The following is a 13,709-nucleotide window of genomic DNA, read 5'->3' as shown; positions in this document are numbered from 1 at the left end:
CTCATTTCTCTTCTCCAGCTGCCTTGCCTTGCTCCTGTCACCACATCTGCAGATGACCATGGCCCCAACCTGGGGAGAGGAAGAGCCCAGTTATCTATTCTCGGTAGCTCCGTTTCCAGACACTGAACTATCTATGGCCTCAATCCTATGAGAATGGAGTAGGCGACCCTGTCAAGTGGCATTGACTTCAAGGCCACACCGTTATAGGACAAACATGACCCCACAGGTTTCTGATTCTGTTCCTGCCAACCATTAGTAGGCAGGGCTAATACCTGTGATAACAAACAGCACAAAACCCCAATTTTATGCTACTTCTTTCCCCTGTGGCTAAAAAGGCATTTATTGGCAGTTTCCAAGGCTGCTGGGTGACATCTTCATACATCTTCACACTTGGGGTGGCACCTGCCTTATTTTTTAAAGATGCCCATCAACCCCAGTGCAAAGGCCCTACTGGGTCTCCCACTTAAAGGAGCCAATCACTGATCCTTTAAAGCCCATGGACACTAGATATTTTTTACCCTTCCTTTGGTGTTTGCCTTTTAGTAGTTAGAAAACCTTGACCCTACTGAAGCATAGTGGGAAAGGCCTCAGCTACTTGGGGGTGGCAGTGGCTATAAGGCAAGAGAGCCAATGAGGCTGAGAGTATTGTTTAGGCCGGACTTGGCTGCTCTCCAGCTATGAAAGAAGGTTAAGGTCATTTGGGGGGTGGGGAGGGAGGAGCCTGGGAAAAGAACTACTAGCCACACCCCTGGGTTCTCTACTGGAGAGGTTCTATTTACTTCTCAAAAGCAAATTACTGGGCCTCCCCGGTGGCGCAGCGGTTGAGCGCTGGGTTGCGAAGCTGCCCGCAGCCTCCGCGGCGCCGGTTCGATCCCCGGCTGCTCCCAGGCCACCGGAGGAGGGTTCCACATGGCGCGCAGACCTCTCCTGCCGCCCGCTGCTCCCCTCAGCAGTGTACTTCGGTCCTTCTGCCTGCTCTGCTCCCTGCTCTGGATCTGGTGAATTCTCTCACCCTCCCGCGCTTCTGACTGTACCCAGTGCATGTATAAACAAACAAACAAAATAAATTAAATAAATAAAGCATGCCTCTATTAAAAAAAAAAAAAAAAAAAAAAAAAAAAAAGCAAATTACTCACAGCTCAGTGGCTAGCCGTTCTCTCAGCCTCTGCTAACTCCAATCAGAAACTGGTGATCAGGCTAGACTCCCTGCATTGCAGGACAGCAGATGACAGGAACCCAGGAAACCGAACTCCGAAGCAATAGTCCACACATGGCCCAGAAATGCACTCTCTAGACCAGAAAGGAGTTCAAGAGGCCTGGAGCAAAAAGCAGTCACTGGCAACATGGTTCACCAAAATCCAGATATGTAGAGCTTCCCACTTCGTTTATTCTGGAAGAGTCCTGGTTAGGCCTCTTGGCTGGTTTAGCCAAGTCTATTTCCCCCTCAATCCTGTCTGATTTAAATATTAACCACCACACTTAGTTTGACAAACACTTGCTTGAAAATCTTGGTGGCAATTTGACTACACGCTATTGATAAATACAATAAAAACCCATCTTGTCTGCTGAGCTCCACAACTAGACCGTTACCCCTGGTTGTGCTCCAGCCTAGGAAGGCGGTGCAGTGTGGTGTTAGGAAGAGCATGGGCCTTGGCTTAAGGGGGCTTTGCTTGGTTTGTGAACCCAACCACTTTACCTTCCTTTGCTGTGAAACGGGAGCTGGAATACTCACCTCCCAGGCATGGGCTGTTGTAGAATTATTCGATGTGCCATGTCTGGCACACATGTGGGTACTCAGTAGAAAGTGTGTCACTTCTGAGTGTCCACAATAATAGCATTTTCTGTTATTGCTTCTGGTTTCTCCATTGTTTTCTCCCAAAAGCAGATGAACAGAGAAACTATGCCTTGCAACATTAGCCTCATAAAAGCTGCATCTGGTCAACATCTACAATTTCATTCAACAAGTGCCTCAGTGGCTCCTCTGTGCCAGGTTGTGCTATAGGAACAGGAATGCAGCAGTGACTCAAATAAAGCTCCCTGCACTCAGAGCTTTCATTCCAGTGGAAGCCAGTACAGGCCAGGTTAAGTATAATATACTTTAGACCAGATGGTAACAAATGCTATTAAAAAAAAAAAAAGAAATGAGGTAAAAAAGGGTAATAAGGTGGGGGAGCAGTAGGTGTTTCAAATAAGGTGATCAGAGGAAAGATTCTGATATATTTGAATAGAGACCTAAAGGAGAGGAAGACTTGAGTCATGGAGATTTCTGGTAAGTGCATTCTGGACAGTTAAGTGCAAAGGCCCCAAGATGGAAACAGCTCTGCATATACAGTGAAAGAGAGCCTGGCTGAGGGGTAGCAGGAAATTACTAGGTAACTGAGGCCCCCAAAGGTCATTAACAGGGCAAGAATTCAGAGTGAGAAGCACAAGAGGATTTTTATTTCATACTTTAAAAGGGACATTTGGTCGCGGTATTGAGACTACATTCAACCAGGCAAAGCAGCAGCAAGGCCAGTTTGGAGGACATTTTAAGAATTCAAGAAAGATACAGTGTCTTGAACTATACTGGTAGTGACTGGATTGAGTATTTTCTGAATAGCACTAACCGCCTAAATGTGGAAATGAGAATTCTTTTGATACAGTGATAAGAGTCGCCATATTGAGAAGTTACGAGAGAAATAGGTGTCTACCGGAAGATAGGTCATCTTGTCTTGGAGTATTCAGATTAAACTTCCAAGCAAATATGTCAAAAAGGCAGTTCCATGCTTTAATGTGGAACCAGGGGAGAGATCGTCTGGAGTAAAAAATGGTTAAGTTGGCGGTTACTGCCAACTAAATGATTGTTTTATTTTTTAAAACTTCTAGGAAAAACATGCTCTCTTTCCCAGTTGTTCCTAAGTTTTATTTTTCTAGTCTCATCCATTTCTTTGGCTTTTTTTTTTTTTTAAAGATTTATTTATTTATACAAGCACTGGGAACAGTCAGAAGCGCGGGAGGGTGAGAGGATTCACTAAAGCCAGAGTGGGGAACAGAAGAGGCAGATGGACTGAAATACGCTGCTGAGGGGAGCAGCGGGAGCTGCAGGAGAGGTCTGCGCGCCATGTGGGACCCTCGCCAGCGGCCGGGGATCAAACCAGCGCTGCAGAGGCTGCGGGCAGCTTCGCAGCCCAGCACTCAACCGCTGCGCCACCAGAGTAGGCCCCATTTCTTTGGCTATTTTTAAGATTTATTTTATACAAGAACTGGGTTACAGGTCAGAAGCGCAGGAGGGTGAGAGAATTCACCAGAGCCAGAGTGGGAAGCAGAACAGGCAGAAGGAGCGAAGACACTGCTGAGGGGAGCAGTGGGCGAGGCAAGAGAGGTCTGCTGCGCCATGTGGGGTTCTCCCTGGCCGGCGGAGAACTGAACCGGCGCTGCAGAGGCTGCAGACAGCTTCACAGCACAGCGCTCAATCGCTGTGCCACCGGGGAGGCCCTTCTTTGGCTATTTAAACCACTTTATTTTGAGGCTAACACACTTTTTATGCCTAGCACCTCCTTCTGCAGGTGAAATAATCTCAGAGCTTTCTTAAATTCAGACTTACACTTGGCAGTGAAGTGGAATACGGTCCGGATGACACCATTCAAGGGAGGGAGCACAGCAAGGAACACATGCAAGAACAGGCCCAGGGTCCTCCCTCCCCCCACCCCCCAGAGGGACAAGCTGTGAAAGAGCTTGAAAACAATCAAAGGCCTCACAAACGTCTTACCAAGATTTAATGTACATTTATTCTTAACACGTGGAACATATAGTATAAAGATTTCATACTGAATAAATGATATTCATTAAGCCAAAAAAGGAAAAAAGGAGGAATTTACATCAAGTTTTAGCTACATTGTTTGAAATACAAATATGCAGATTTTATCACTGAAAAAATCTCAATTGTGTTTCTTCATCAGGAACTTCAACTGAACCTAGAACTTCTTCACACCTCGATTAGAAAGAAACAAAACAAAACAAAAACCCAGGAAAAAAAAATAAACTATAAGTTGATTGGCTGCTGAGACAGCAAGGACTTTTTACAGAGACCTGTACAGCATCGCACCAAGAGGGGCGACGTCTGGCAAGAGATTAAATAGCTGTGTCTCGCTTGTGCAGGTCACCAACTTGTTAACTCGTCATACTATAAAGGGGTAGCGGGGAGGGGGGGACCAAACTGTGGGGCTCCGAGGGTATGTGCAATGTACAACGTCATATATATACACACGTGGCAGCGCGGCCGCTGCAGCTAAAGGTTAAAACCAGTTCTAAGAGGTGATCTTGGGGTTATCCATACAATCAAGGAGGAGAGAAAGAGGTCAGGGTGTTGTAGGTTCACACATGATACTTTGGGGGAAAAGCCTTTTTTTTTTTTCTCCTCAACGTTTAACTAAAAACATTTTTAAAAACTACAGCTTGCTGCTGACCCAGCGTTTTCTGTTTCCATGTGAGACATTATTACAGTATGTTTACAGTATCAGGTGTACAGTACAGTACATGAAAGGGTCTACACGCTACTGCACAGGCCTTGCCAGCGAACAGGGTCTGTTCACAACTGCGAACGTCTTGGCTCCTGCAAGATTGTGAATGTACAACAATGAACCACGCACAGTTCAGCAGTCATCTTTTTTGTCCTTCAGAGGTTTTTTTTGGATTTTTTTCCTTTTTTTTTTAACCATTAAAAACAGTTATGAAATGTGGCATCCCGTTGATGCAAGGACTGGGAAAGCCATTTTTATTTTATTTTTTTCCCCAAACTCACTGTAAACAACAGTAACTTTGGTTAAAATAAAAAAAGTCTTCTATGTAGGCAGAGCTTTGTCTTTTCAAATAGGGTGGGGTCCTGAGGGGAGTAAGGTGGGCAAGGAAGAGAAGAGGGGAGGGAGGTGGGGAGGGGAGGAGGAGGGAGAAACAGGGGAGACTTTTTCCCAAGGGAGAAGCTGGACAGCACAGGGTAAACTGGATTCTGAGGTGGTTTTGCATAAATAAAGGGCAACAGTCAGTTTCTAAGTTCTCCACACACGCACACACACACAGGGAGGGAGGTGTCCCACGGCTGTCATGACTGGCCAATCAAAAATAGTACATCACAAATGACTTGTGAAACCAACGAGTTCATCAAGGGCGATACCGAGATGTCCAACAGCCGCGACTCGTACAGCGTGAACTCTGAGTGGTTCTCGTCCACTTTGGCCAGGGCCAGCAGCGCACGGGCAGCCCGCCGCATCATGTCCACGCTAGTTGGCTCAAAGGGCGGGTTCTGCATGTGAAGCAGGCTGGCCTGGCTCTGCTGGAACTGCGTGGCAGCGAGGCTGTCCTCCAGGAAGCCCAAGAGGTTGCCGATGCTGCCCTTCTGCACTGCGATGGCCCGGGCTGCCAGGCTGTCGCCCTGCGCCAAGTTGGCCAGCAGTACCACGGCCATCTCCCGGCATACCGGGTTCTTTCGGTCACTGAGGAAGCGCACCATGGTGCTATACAACTTCTCCAGGCGGCTGAAGGGGGGCGTGGCCAGGATCAGGTCCACATTGTTGTCCTGGATGCTGAGTTTGCTGAGGGTTTCCAAGACCAGTCTCTGGGGGGAGAGGACAGCATTGGGGCCCAGGGTGGAGAAGGGGTCCTGGGCTTCGGCTGAAGGGCAGACCGCCCAGTGGAGGAGTCCGTCCAGGACAGGGAGGCAGATGCTCTCGGGGTACGGGGAGAGGTCCAACTGCCCCGAGATGTTGGCGAGCGTGACCAAGGTGTTTTCCCGGAGCATCTCCAAGCAGTCCCACCACCACTCCACCTTGTTGCAGCTCACCCCTTGGTCCTGCTCCTCCTCCTTCTCGTAAGTTAGCGGCGCCTGCTTCCGCTCTGGGTGCTTGTGGTGCAGCAGGATCAGCTTGCCCAGGATCAGCAGCAGCCCCGGGTGTTTGGACATCTCAAAGTCGTTGCCTGGTACAAACGACAGGCTTCGGATGGTATTGGAGACACAGACGCAGCGCTTGGCAAGGGAATCCTGCCAATCCAGAAGGGTACACAGTGGGGTCTCATCTTTACTGTGGGGTTCGTCCTCTAAGATCTTGATGTTCCGGTGGCTCTGTGCCGGGCTGATGCCGAATGGAAACTTGCTGCTCTCCTTGGTGGCTTCTGCACTCTTAGTTCCCTCCTCAGCCAATGTACTAGACCGGGTGGACAACATGTCATCCATAGTGGCTGTGATCCGTTTTTCTGGAGGGCCATCAGGTGGGGGGCCCTCCTGCTCTGTTGTCCCTGGTGTACCCTCTGCTGTTGTGACATGTTTCCGGGTGACTGGTGGGCAGGGCACATGAGGCCGGGTAGGCAGCAGCTCTGTCTTGCTCTCAAAGTGGGTCTGGATATGCTCAGTGGTGTCCCCCCCACCAATCCGCCAGTGCAGCAGGCCGCTGTCAAACTCCTGCACGCGCCCAAGCTTATCTGAGCAGTCCACCACAAACGGGTCGTTCTTCTGCACGATCTTGACTGGAAGCTTGTCAAACTTACTGATCAATTTCTCCTCACTATTCTCTGGCGTTGCCTTATCCTTGCCCGAAAAGGCCATCTCCTCATCATTTTCAACTACTTCTTCTTCCTCCTCTTCTAGTTTAGTCCCTAGAAGGTCTTCCCCCTCCTCCCCCTCAGTGGGGGCTGGACTAGATGCCTTGCTGAATCTCCCAGGGTCCAGTAGTGTTCTCTGACCTGGGTCACCCACCTCATACTCCTTTAAAATGCCAAAGATCTCAATCAGGCAACGTCGGAAATATTCCACAAGGAGCTCTAGCAACCCTGGGAGCTAAGAAAGAAAGAATAAGAAATAAATTAAAGGAATAAAGAGGGCTAAGAAGAGAATCCTTGACTTGAGAGACATCCCAAGGTCTTCTTCCTATTCCCCCTCTCCCCTTCTAGTTCACGCTACATCTGTACAACTGGAAGAGGCAGTCTCTCCTTTCCCAAAGGCTCTCCACAGAGCAAGCTTAATCACACCTATGCCAAGCACAAAAATTCTTCCTTCTGCCGAACCTACCTTCACATAAGCCCAGGATGGAAATGCTGAATGAATATCTCTGCAGCTTACCTACCAGGGCTACCATCTCTTTCCTAACCAATTTCTGCTTTTCTGCACGGGGCCCAGTTTCCTACACATTGGCGGTTGACACTGTTCCTCTTGGGACACTGTGTACATCCAAGTAGAGCCCAAGTTTAGGTAAGGTGAGAAGGCATTTCCCAGCATGCGCTGAGAGAGGGAATGCAGGATGGACAGATGTTCATGTGCTTATTAAGCTCCCCAACATTCCAGGAGGCTGAACCTGGACAGCCTGGAACACAAACACTGGGACAAAGCTTCAGTTCTCCATACACTGGTCCAAGCTGGTGCTAAGCAGACCCAAACTGCAGCCTGGACTCTGTACAGGCCATTTACTTCTAGGAGAAAAGTCATTTCCAATTAGATTACTCTTTGGCTGACCAGTTTAGTAGAATGGAAGACAAAAGGGCTTATAGGAATGAAAAGGAAATTCTGTATTTCCTAAAGAAAATTCTGGGCTAATTCTGTACTCCCAAGGTTTGAATTTTGGCTTTTCTGGGCACTAGCTGCATATAGGACTTAAATTTTCTAAGCTGGTGCCTGCAGCCTCTGCAGCGCTGGTTCGATTCCCGGGCTGCTCCCCGGCCACCGGAGGAGGGTCCCACATGGTGCGCAGACCTCTCCTACCACCCGCTGCTCCCCTCAGCGGTGTACTTCGGTCCTTCTGCCTGCTCTGTTCCCTGCTCTGGCGAATTCTCTCTCACCCTCCCGTGCTTCTGACTGTACCCAGTGCTTGTATAAATAAATAAATAAATCTTAAAAAAAAAAAAAAAGTATTGAAAAAAAATTTAAAAAAAAATTTTCTAAGCTGGGGCGTCCCTGGTGGCGCAAGGGGTTAAGCACCGCACTATGAAGCAACCCACAGCCTCTGTAGCATGAGTTTGATCCCTGGCCAGCTAGGGAGAAACCCACATGGTGCAGCAGACCTCTCCTGTCTTGCCCGCTGCTTCCCTTCAGCAGTGCCTTTCAGTCAGTCTGCCTGTTCTGTTCCCCATTCTGTCTCTGGTGAGTCCACTCACCCCCCGCATCTCTGGCCTGTACCCCAGCTCTTGTATGCATAAATAAATACATCTTTAGAAAAATTTTTTTTTCTAAGCTATTATTTTCCCATCTTTCCACTGGGAACAATGGAAATTCCTCAACTTCAGAGGGTTGTTCTATGGTTTAAACGGATTGTGTAAAATATCTGGCAAATGGGAATTATTCAATCATTATTTGTTCCTTTTCTTTCTCAGAGGAGGCAGTATTACACAATGGACACAAAGACAACCTTTGGGGCCAGAAAGGCAGCTGTGAACCTGGACAAGGATAAGACTCTGAACCTATTTATGTTATCTCCAAATGACCACACCTGCCTCAGAAGACTGTTATGAGGATGATATGAAGGAAAACATTAAGGACCTGGCACAAAGTGAGGACATAGAATGGTGAGTGTTAATAATAATGCCCTCTAGTCAGTTCCCTGATAGACAGGCTGGCAGGTAGAAGGATGACCAAAAGAGAGCAGTTACTGGGAAAGCTTCATGGGCACGTCTAGTGGAGAGGGTCTACAGTACCTCTCTGCAGGAAGATCACTGAAGCACTACCACCACCACACCACTCCGCCCAAATTTTTTTTTAATTTTTTAATTTTATTTTTAAAAGATTTATTTATTTATTTATACAAGCACTGGGTACAGTCAGAAGCACGGGAGGGTGAGAGGATTCACCAGAGCCAGAGCGGGGAGCAGAGCAGGCAGACTGCTGAAGTACACTGCTGAGGGGAACAGTGGGCGGCAGGAGAGATCTGCACGCCATGAAGGACCCTCACCTGGCAGTTGGGGATTGAACCGGCACTGCAGAGGCTACAGGCAGCTTCGCAACCCAGCGCTCAACTGCTGTGCCACCGGGGAGGCCCCCCCCCTTTTTAAAAGATTTATTTATTTATTCATATAAGAGCTGGGGTGTAAGTCAGAATGCAGGGAGTGAGAGGATTCACCAGAGACAGAGTGGGGAACAGAACAGACAGACTGAAATACACTGTCAAAGGGAGCAGCGGGCAAAACAGGAGAGGGTCTACTGCGCCACGTGGGTCACCTCCCTGGCTGGGGATCAAATTCGTGCTTCAGTGGCTGCAGATAGCTTCGCAGTGCTGAGACTTAACCCCCTGCACCACTAGTGAGGCCCATTCTCACAAATCTTTACACTTCCCATTCTGTCCCTTAGGAAAATGGGTGCAACAGAGCCTGCTTCCTTCTTTCAGAGTACATGAAGAAAGGGAAAAATAAAGAACTGCTCTACTCACTGATAATGACCATAGGTTCTTGGCAGTCTAGAATATATGGTACCCACACTGACATCAACAGAATCTGCATTTCTCACCAATATAAGAACGTTTTTCTCCAATTCCCTTCAAAGTCAATCCTGACACCTCAAACAATTACTGTTCTCAGTATTCTGGGTCTAAGGCGAGTACAAAGTACTGGCATGGAAGAGCAGAGAGCCACAGCGTGAGTGAGAGAGGAGACTGTGTTGGCAGGGGTTGGCTTAATTCCCTGTGTTACTCAGTAAGGTCGACTTCAAGATCTTCACCCCCCTGCTCCCCTTTCCCTTTCCAATCTTCCCCAGGAACCTACCTATACTTACCTGACTGAGGTTGAAGGTCATGATGCTGTTGTCATCATATAGCAGAATGTTAATGGTGTCTAGTGCCCACGTGCTCTCTGCCAGCAGCCCAGACTTGAGGGACATCATTACCCGCCATGCCTCTGGGGTTCCTGAAATAAACCTCCATGTTTCCATCCACCAGCTCCAGTTGGCTGGAGATTCCCCACGCCCCCAGCCTGGCCCATTAGGCCACCCTGAAGATCACACACAGGAGGAGGCAGTTCCTAGCTGGCAGATGACGCACACCTGTCCCTTGGGCTCCTAGGATCTCTCAGTGAATCACTGCATAGTGATTCCTTCAAATGAAGCCTGAGATCAGCTGATTTCTTCCTTACCCAATGTCATTGGCCCTATCTATTTCAGTCAACAATGGGCCAGATTGAACCTCATCCAGAATACTGGGATGGAGAGAGAACTATGGAACAGGTGGAAAGGAGGAGATTAAACAACCCAATCAGGGCGGTCTCCTTACCAATGTCTTTCATTGTGAGCCGCCTCCTCTGCTTCAACACAGGTTGTGTGGCTTCAACAGAGCCAGGTGGGAAGGTGATGTCCCGTCTAATCATTGGGGGTTGCACGGGTGCAGGTGCAATATGTGAGGCAGGTACTGGAGGGCCTGCCTTCTGCATCTTCATCCCAGAGTGCAGGAATGAAGACTTGCTAGGAGAGGTGCGGTTCTCCATTGGCCGGGGCAGGGGAGCGGGGCTCGATACCTGAGGAATGTGATTCTGCATGCTTGGCTGGGGCTGGTAGTTGGATGGAGGGGGCCTTGTCATGGGGGGCACAGGGGCAGAAGGACCATATGGAGGCTGGCGCGTGCCATGGGAAGGCCATGGGCCTTCATGGTTGGCCCTCTGATCCGTGTGCAGCATTTCATCTGTTCGGTTCACGCCATGATAGGCAGGGCCCTGGGGGGCAGAGCCTGTGCTCTGCCTATTGGCATAATTGTAGGTCATGTCATTACGCCCCTGCCACATGGTGCCTTGTTGAGCAACCTCAGCTGATGCCTGTATGGGGCCGCCCATCATTTGTGGTGGCATATTCTGCTGGGCATTAGAGCCAGGGGGTGCAGAGACACGGTCTCGGCCAAACTGGAATGGAAACTGGTTCTGGGGGCCGCCTGCTGGTCGGCGCTCAGTAGCGGCAGCGGCAGCAGCAGGATAGGCGTTGCCATACTGGTTGTACACATCTTGCTGAGGGGAAGGCTGGGCAGCTTGTTGCTGGCTGGAGGGCTGGGGCTGGGCTGGGGGCAGCTGCTGCTGCTGGGGCTGCCCCTGCCCTGTGCTATATGGCACGCTGTACATCTCCCCTTCATGCCTCTTGGCAGGAGGACCATATGTGCCATCCATTGGCCGCTTGTAATTCTAAGACAGGGAGAAGCAGAGGGTAAGTTAATACTTTGCACTCTGGGACTCCAGACCCACAGCTACACCAAAATTCGATGGGCTTATTCCTGCCCCTCTAGAAGAGAGGACACAGACTCCAAGGGAACAAAGGAATTACCACTACAAAGTAACTTTTGAAGTTTGTTTTCAAAGCAACAACCATTTTCTATTCCCATCTGGCTCTCCCTTGCTCTAAGTAGAAAAATGTAGAAAAGTTCAAAAAAATCAAAATAAGGTGTATTTCTAGTTCTTCTGGAAAACTAGAAATTGGACTGGACTCAAACAGAGAAGAGACTGAGGGCTTGGCTCTTTAGGCAAAACTGGCTGTCTGGGTGAAAAGAATGCCAGAGGATCTCAAATGAGCTTCCTCAGATCTTTTCAACTTTGTTTTCTAGCTGCCTTTTCCAAGGGGAACCCATGTGGCAGGCCACCGCATCTCCTCCTCACCTGCTGCTGCTGCTGCTGCTGATACATTGTGGTCTGCTGGCTGGGGAAGGGGCTGCCGGAAGGGGTGCCTTGAGTGGAAAACTGATTGCCATAGGAATCATGTCTGTAGGAGGGAGAGAAAGGGGATCAGGGTGGGAAACAGCAGAGTCTAAGTCATGGCGGCAATGGGTTCAGCAACACTCACCGTTGCTGCTGCTGCTGCTGCTGCTGCTGCGGGGGGTAGCGGCTAGGAGAATACATCCCAGAGTCTGGGTTGGAAGGCATGAGATTCGGCTGTGGGGCTCCAGTGCCCATGTTTCCCTCAGGGCCTATTCCAGGCTCCGTCCTAAACAAATTTGGAGAACTAGGTTGAATCGATTATAGCAGTGGGGTGCTGAGGTGGAGAGGAGTGGGGTCATGCTTACCTCACTCTGTCATAAGGACCTCCATAGGGATAGTGCTGTCGAGGTCCCATCGCCACATTTCCCAGCCCAGGGCCTGCAGCTCGGCTGTAGGGGTCCCCCATCCCGCCGTTGGGGCCCTGCCCTGAGGACATGAAGGGATCACTCCCTGGAGCTGAGTGCAGAAAGAATGGCAGTGAGCAAGCTGGCAGGTCAGCAGGCCTAGCATCTATCCCTTGCCAGCCCAAAAGCCCAGGCCCTCTTCAGAACTTTGGGTCAATTCAACTGTTCTTCTGACAGGTTCAAAACTGAGCTCTAGACAGGCTGCAACCAACAAAGACACGTACTTGTTATAGGTGACAAGGTTAAGACTGGGGAGAGTGAGACAAGAGAAGTAGGGATAGAGGGGTGGTGGTGAGGACAGAGGGGTGAAGTCCAGAAATGCCTGTATCACAGGATGGCTCAACAAGCATCCTGAAGTAGTCTTAAGCTACCCCCACTCCCCCAATTCCTGGCCCTGACCTCAAGGGCACAAAGCCAACACCGACTGGTTACCTTTCCTCATGCTGCCATAAGGATCCTTATTTGGCTCATAGGACATGCGCCCCATCATGTCAGAGGTATTCATACTGGGCTGGTACCCAGGGTTTGGAGTCATGGAATTCCGCTTCTGGAATGTGGGGTCACTTCCATCAGGAAAGGCATCCTGAATCCCAACTGAATTGCTCCTGCTCGAGTGAGGAAAGCCAATCAAATCTCAAATTAGGCCAATAACAGTTATTCCTTTTATAACTCAGGGAAAATAGGAGCCACTGGCTAGGCAGGCAGAGCAGGGAATCCTCAGCTCATGCACTTCTGCTCAGGCTCCCCTGAATTACCACCTCTGCTCCTGGCCTTACCTCATGCCCGGCAAGGGGGGTATCTGACTGTGTGGTGTGGATGCTGGAGTTGGTGGCTTCAGGTCTCCTCCTTCTGCCATGGAACTGCTGGTTGACTGAGGTGTCTGTGGCCCCTGCATAGACCCTGATCCCGCTGTGGATAGAGATATGGGGTGAGCAGGAAAGTGAAGTCCCACGGAAACACACAAATGCCCTGGGATCTCTTTGGAAAAGATCTTAATAAGGCTAAAGCTAGGGTTCTTTAGCCCAAACTACCTTGTCAGCTGGGGGTTTGCAAGGCCAAGTAATAAAGAGGGGGAATCTGAGGGGTCTATGGTTCTCTGCTACTGTTTCTCATTTGGAGAACAGAAGTGATGTGGTGATGCCATCACCATGCTAGTGATTCCTTGAGTTTCTGTATCCCTGATGACTTCTAATTTTCCCAAGGGCCCTGTCTAACCTCCAAGTCAGAGCCCCTGGAATCCTGGGTAGGAAAGTTCTATCAACTCAAACCTGCAGTGCAATTTAGGAGTCTAACAGAGCCTATTCTCAAGCATCTAAGCAGTATCACCGCTCAGCTCTGATTGTTCCTCTAAGCTGATAAGCACAGAACTACCAGTAATTAATGTTTCCAATAGTTACCATCTCTAGCAGCAGATATCCCACTGCCTAGGCCTTTCCAGCTGATGAGTCATCTCAGGCACTCATTACATCCTCAGAGGTCAACCCCAGGGCACATGTGTTTACACCCACCTTCTAGGAGCCCTGGCCTTCTTCCCTCCCCATGCTTGCCCAGGCCCCAGTCTCCTCTCAGAAAGGAGGGTGGGCAGAAGCACTCCCAGCAGAGTTCCATTCATAGCCTCTCCAACCCCCTCCC

General features: G+C 49.5%; 1 protein-coding gene across 1 annotated transcript in view; it reads right to left on the bottom strand.

The window, feature by feature from the left end:
* Positions 1 to 3,746: 3,746 nt before the first annotated feature.
* ARID1A (AT-rich interaction domain 1A) overlaps positions 3,747 to 13,709 on the bottom strand; it is a 69,434-nt gene continuing 59,471 nt past the window's right edge. Inside the window, 8 exon segments of the mRNA XM_037500520.2 lie at positions 3,747 to 6,805; positions 9,722 to 9,852; positions 10,215 to 11,106; positions 11,575 to 11,677; positions 11,759 to 11,899; positions 11,979 to 12,129; positions 12,510 to 12,685; positions 12,854 to 12,986. Coding sequence (XP_037356417.1) covers positions 5,078 to 6,805; positions 9,722 to 9,852; positions 10,215 to 11,106; positions 11,575 to 11,677; positions 11,759 to 11,899; positions 11,979 to 12,129; positions 12,510 to 12,685; positions 12,854 to 12,986 — 3,455 coding nt within the window. The 3' untranslated portion in view covers positions 3,747 to 5,077.

Source organism: Talpa occidentalis, unplaced genomic scaffold, assembly GCF_014898055.3.
Source record: "Talpa occidentalis isolate TD23 unplaced genomic scaffold, MPIMG_talOcc4v2.1 talOcc4.9, whole genome shotgun sequence".
Taxonomy (NCBI): domain Eukaryota; kingdom Metazoa; phylum Chordata; class Mammalia; order Eulipotyphla; family Talpidae; genus Talpa; species Talpa occidentalis.
This window is presented reverse-complemented; position numbering and strand designations above follow the sequence as displayed.